The sequence below is a fragment of the Temnothorax nylanderi genome, unplaced genomic scaffold (assembly GCF_030848795.1).
Source record: "Temnothorax nylanderi isolate EJ_2023f unplaced genomic scaffold, tnyl_v1.0 TNYL_tig1334_pilon, whole genome shotgun sequence".
Taxonomy (NCBI): Eukaryota; Metazoa; Arthropoda; class Insecta; order Hymenoptera; family Formicidae; genus Temnothorax; species Temnothorax nylanderi.
The window spans coordinates 1-5,866 of record NW_027250396.1 but is presented as its reverse complement, the minus strand read 5'-3'; the positions used below and the strand labels follow the sequence as shown (position 1 = coordinate 5,866).

General features: G+C 33.4%; 1 protein-coding gene, 1 long non-coding RNA gene and 1 pseudogene across 2 annotated transcripts; all 3 read left to right on the top strand.

The window, feature by feature from the left end:
- The first annotated feature begins 981 nt into the window (after positions 1 to 981).
- Positions 982 to 3,146, top strand: LOC139787207 (uncharacterized). The gene is made up of 3 exons (XR_011722556.1): positions 982 to 1,639; positions 2,488 to 2,569; positions 2,732 to 3,146. It is a non-coding gene; the product is annotated as an uncharacterized lncRNA (long non-coding RNA).
- A 38-nt stretch (positions 3,147 to 3,184) lies between these two features.
- Positions 3,185 to 4,681, top strand: LOC139787205 (uncharacterized; annotated as a pseudogene).
- A 374-nt stretch (positions 4,682 to 5,055) lies between these two features.
- LOC139787208 (uncharacterized) lies at positions 5,056 to 5,788 on the top strand. Its single transcript, XM_071726287.1, has 3 exons — positions 5,056 to 5,083; positions 5,195 to 5,446; positions 5,583 to 5,788. The coding sequence occupies exons 2-3, from the start codon at positions 5,212 to 5,214 to the stop codon at positions 5,750 to 5,752; spliced, it is 405 nt and encodes a 134-aa protein (XP_071582388.1). The 5' UTR covers positions 5,056 to 5,083; positions 5,195 to 5,211; the 3' UTR covers positions 5,753 to 5,788.
- Positions 5,789 to 5,866: the final 78 nt, after the last annotated feature.

Here is a 5,866-nt window from a genome sequence, read left to right as displayed (position 1 = left end):
ATGAATCTTATTCCATTTAGGATATTTTTAATCAGTAAGCTCATATGTAGTTCCCGAAACAGCCCGATTTTGCATTTTTGCTCTTAAACATTTATAATAAATAAAATACGAGTTAAGTGTGCACTTAGTGCATAAAGTGCACTGCCGCTATATACGGTTATGAAACTATGTATATGTTCAAAAAACGTATATGAAACTAATATGTGCTACCTGGGAAATAATATGAAGATGCATGAGACGTACCTAAGACATTTTTTATTTTTGTTTTTAATACAAAGATTTATTTAAATTACAAAAAAGCGACTTTTCCCAAATAAAAATTACAATAAAGATGTCATCCCTAAATGATTTCAACATAGTCGCTATCTGCTAACATGACGCTCGATAAAATTTTGTTAATAACAGAAAAATATTATTACCCAAATGTTTAAACAATTTTCCTAAACTTCCCTAAATGATTCCCAAATTATATGAAAAAGAATAATTCAAAAATATTCAATTTGTCTGCTAACTCTACGGCGGTGAAAAACCGCGTTTTTCATGTTATCGATTTATCTCAGGGCAGTGATCACGTAACTTTTCGCCTAGTAATAAAAGATAAGGATAAAGATTTTTACTTTATATACCCCGGGGGGCCTTAAAGGGCGTTTTGAAGGGACGTACCCAACCCTATCCGAGCCCTTCTGTGGACCAACCGTTTAACGTCTCTTTCCGAAAGACGGAGCCCAGTTTTTCCATCTAGGGATACTTATTTTCCTGCCATCCTATCTCCGCTAGATGGGGGGGGCAGCGTTTTTCTGAGAAAATTCTCAGATTCGTATGTATTTGGCCGGAAATAAACGTCTTTTTAAAGAATCTCTATATGAAATCGTTTGTATTTCGTATGAAGACTTTTGAAGTGCAATTGAAAAGGTTTGTGAGTCATTCGTTTAATTGTAATTAATTATTTATTTTTACACCATGCATTTAACCGAAATAGATAAATTAATACCCATACAGCACACGATATCCTGAGTATCATCCCATTTTGATACTGATCATACTACGATCATCCGTATCAGCCTAGGGTCATCCTGAGAATATCGCTTTTCAGGATATCCGCGTACGTATATGCACAGGATTGACGCAGGATATAAAACTAATACGTACGTGTTCATTCGTGCTCGTATATTCTCAGGATTGACTCAGGAAGTGCTACTGATACGTATATGCACAGGATTGATACGCTTTTATCCGCGCATTTTAATTACGAAATAAACAATTAGATATATATGTTTTATTATCTTTATTGTAAGATTACGATATTATCTTTATTAATATATAAAATAATTAATAATTAATGCAATAAAATATAATTAAAAAATTTATTAATACAATTAATTATTAATTTAATTATTAATAATAAATTAATAATTAATAATTTATTATTTTATCTTTTTAAAATAATGTTACTTGATCGCGTTCACAATAATCTCAGCGCCGCATCTGCTATGTTTTTTGTTTCGGTTTCTTCTTGCTTGGCCATTGTTGGTTATGCTGCTGGCTTTCGATCTATGATCCGCCATTCCTGCATAGAGCAGTGTGTTTGCGTACCGGTAGCAACAGTGTGTTTGTGAAATCCAGTGTGAAAAGTTTCGTGGTACGTATAATATACATTTCAGTAATTAGACAATTGGAATTGTAATATGAAATGCGTTCCGTGTCACGCATGATGCGCATAAGGCATATATCCGGCCTTATTATTGTTCACTGATTATTACGAGAATAAAAAATGCATTATGCGCATTATTCGTATGGCCATAACGTTCCTGCCTGGGGAACGAGAGCTAATATTGATTGGATTGAATGAGCATTATTTGTGAGACGGAACGTAACCTATATGTCGGGTGCTCGGAAAATCACCGGTTTGCGTAAAGAGGCTTTACCGCATTATGTTTTTTTTTCTATATAACTCGACAATTTTGGTTGTTCCGAAGATCATTGGCCTAGTTTACACCGTGCGTTTAGGCCGCGACCTATACCTTATATTCAACCCAAACACGATAGGTCGCGACGATGTAAACAGTTGCGACCTCGCTTGGGTCAGGTCTCTTTTTTCGCGTGCCCTGACCTAAATTAGGCGTAAACCTAAAGTAGGACGTAACGCGTGTAAACGCAGGTGACCTAAAGATCGCCTAAAGTGCAGAGAGTGTACCAATAAATACTGGATACTGGATTTTTATCTATATTCGACCAAAAGTATCATAGGTCTACATGGTGTAAACGTTTTGTTTAGAAGCCTATTTTAGGTAAGGGCATAGGTCAGGTCGCGATCAGGTCGCACGGTGTAAACTAGGCCATTGTCAGTACTAAAATGTATAGTTTACGTTACGTATGTTATAGAATTTTAGTATTGGCAGTAAATTTTGGCTTTTATATTTTGGTAGTGAATGCAGCCTTTAATGTACATTATTAGTACGCATTAATTAATTTCTTATTTTGTTGCAGCACAGATTCCGTGACATTTGTCATTCGTCCAAAGACATTCCTGGGTGCTTAATCCCGGCCTTGTGACTCTTCAAATAGTCAAGTAAGTATCCCGACATTGCAAATATTATACAAATATTTCACAGTTAAAAATTTCGTTTTTTAAATAACTGTAAAATATTTGTATTTAAAATATGATTTTCTGCATTTATGATATTTATGTGTTGATATTGACTCATTGTATAAGTACATATTATTTTAACAGAAATGAATCGAAAGAGACCAAGAAAAGAATCTTTATATATGTCCAAACGGCACTTAAATAGAAAAAGGAAATTAGAATTGGATATGATTTGTGATGCACTTTTTAACATACCTCATGATACATCATGTAACGTTAATGATAAATGTGCAGCTAATGTACAGAATGTTTCCACAATTAATTTAGAAATTTGTGAAAACAATTCTGAAACTTCTAATATTAACATACATGAACCGAATGAAAATATTAACGAGATATTTGAAGAAATAAATAATGATAACTGCAGACAATCAAATTATCGGACTTCTGATTCTCAACAATCACATCTTTCTGGAGAATCAATATCTCATCTGTCTGATGATACGGATGTGACAGATGAGAGTTTCACTAACTATCTTGCAAAGTGGACTGTAAAATATCAAATTCACACATTGCTTTAACAGCACTGTTACATAGATTGAGAAACATCCTTGCTTTTCTAACTTGTCATTAGATGCAAGAACACTTTTGAAACACCAAGAAAGCAAGAACTACGTACAGTAGCGCCAGGAAGCTATTATCATTTTGGTGTACAAAAATTCGTATTAGAGACATTAGCTTCCGTAAAAGATAATATTGATTGTGTCAAAATTACAATCAATATTGATGGCTTACCACTATCGAAATCGTCATTACAACAGTTTTTGGCCTATATTAGGTTCGGTCGTCCCATATAATAAAGTATTCGTTATTGGACTTTATCATGGAAACGAGAAAACCAGCAAATCCTAATGATTTTTTGCAAGAGTTTGTTGAGAGACTAAACGTATGTGCGAAAATGGCATTCACTTTAATGGGCGTAACATACCGTGCAGACTTGAAGCTTTAATTTGCGACACTCCTGCGAAATCATTTGTTTCTTTGTGTTAAAGGACATTCTGGATACTCTAGTTGTACCAAATGTACAACGGAAGGAGAATATGTAGGAAATCGGATATGTTTTCCACAGGTCAATGCACCATTACGAACAGATAATGATTTTATTCAAAAGATTGATGATAACTATCACAAACCTAATATCACATGTAGTTTGCTCAAAGTGCCTTTTTTTAAGCCAGTCACAAATGTCCCTTTAGACTATAGGCATTTGATATGCTTGGGAATTATGCGTAAATTACTATACTTGTGGCTTGAAAAAGATTTATCATATCGGTTACAGTCGAGAGCTGTCGAACAAATTTCAACAATTTTAGTGACACATTTAAAACCTTCGATACCTGTAGAATTTGCAAGAAAGCCGCGGAAGCTAGATTGTGTAAAATTATGGAAGGCTACAGAATTTAGATTGATATTGTGTATACAGGTCCATTAGCTTTAAGTCCATTTTAAAGAAGAAAGTATATCTACATTTTCTAACACTACACGTAATTGTCAGAATATTGTCATCACAAGAATTAAACGAACATCTTAGCTATGCGCAAGAATTGATTCTTTTCTTTATAAAGACGTTTAAGAAACTATACAGAATTCATAATATGTCACATAACGTACACAGTCTTGTACATCTTGTAGATGACGTAAAAAAATTTGGACCGATTGATAATTTTAGTGCCTTTAAGTTTCGAAAATACATGCAAATTTTGAAGAAATACATTCGAAGTCAGAGAAAACCTTTACAGCAAGTAATACGGGAGATATAGTGAAAGCTACATAAACTCAGATTCCATCACTGTCGAGACGTCTGTTACGAAAACATCCATATTTCAAGGAGATACATTTTGACGGTCCATTAACGGACAATAGTAGCATCCGCAATACAAAGTTGTTACGTACAAGGGAATAACATTAAAAGCTGGGTCATTAGCGGATAATTGTTGTGGCTTAACATGTGGTGCCATTGTATCGTACAAAATATTGCTTTTTGTTACAGAACGAAATATTCCAATGATCATAGGTCACGGAATTCTTAGATAAGAGAAGATCTGTATAATATCCTGTCCTTCGTCGCTTACTGGTACTTATATATCGTGGTGCTCTGCAGTCCAGTTAAAAATCGTGGCCATTACTAACATTATAAACAAATATGTAAAATTACCTTATGATAGATGAAAAATATGCAGTTTTCCATTAATTCATATGGAAACGTAAATTGTATGTTATTGACACAGAATGACCGAAAGACGTGTTATGCGGTCGTAGAGTTTATGGATGGTTCTACAAGTTTATCCCTACAAATTGTTAAGTCAAGATCGACGAAGTGCCCTTTGGCCTAATTTCACAAATAACAAGAAGTTATGATAAAGCAATCAAGACGATGATAGAATCCGGAATCAACGTGGGCAGAGCCATTCTATAAAAAGATATTTGGGACATTTGGTAAGCGACGTTATATGTCTTTAGTGAATGTATTATTTTTGTATATGTTGCTATTCCTTAACAATATAGTTTAACAATACATTTTATTTTAATTATATTATTTTGTTGCAGTTTCTTACGTAAGAGCAATGAAGAAGTTAAAAGAGGCCGAAGATACATCTGATTTGAATTCTGGCACCGAAAAGGAAGAATTCTTGAAAAAATCAAGAAAAATTAGAGCCGCAAAACCTATTGATTCGAGTAACGACGAAGAAGAAGAATCTGATGACAGTTTTGTTTCGGAGCTCCCAACTATTCCTAAAAAACGTTGTCACGAGATAACACAAAATATGTCGAAAAATAAAGTGGGCAGGCCACGAAAAGGTAAGAGAATTAATAAATATCATTATAATTCACTGCTGTGTTTCTATTAAAAGTATTAATAGAAACACAGCTAGTAATTGTAATAATACAGTGAAAAGAAATATTTCAATAACATAATTTTATATTTGTATTATAGACATTAACTACATTGGTGTTGAAGATAACGCCAATAAAGAGAACAATGATCAAAATATTGCATCGTATGACATAACGAAAAAAAATTCTCGTAACAATTATAACGCCAATAAAGAGAACAATGATCAAAATATTGCATCGTATGACATAACGAAAAAAAAATTCTCGTAACAATTATACGCCAATAAAGAGAAAAGTGTTCAAAATATTGCATCGTATACAATGAAAAAACAAAAAATTCTGGTAAGAATTATTTTTGTCTAGAAAATTAGGAATATTACACAA

What these genes read in the sequence shown, in the direction of transcription:
- LOC139787208 (XM_071726287.1), top strand. Translation starts at nt 5,212, where the DNA reads ATGAAGAAGTTAAAAGAGGCCGAAGATACATCTGATTTGAATTCTGGC. An exon ending in AGTGGGCAGGCCACGAAAAG is followed by an intron (nt 5,447 to 5,582) that starts GTAAGAGAATTA and finishes TTTGTATTATAG; the next exon opens with ACATTAACTACATTGGTGTT.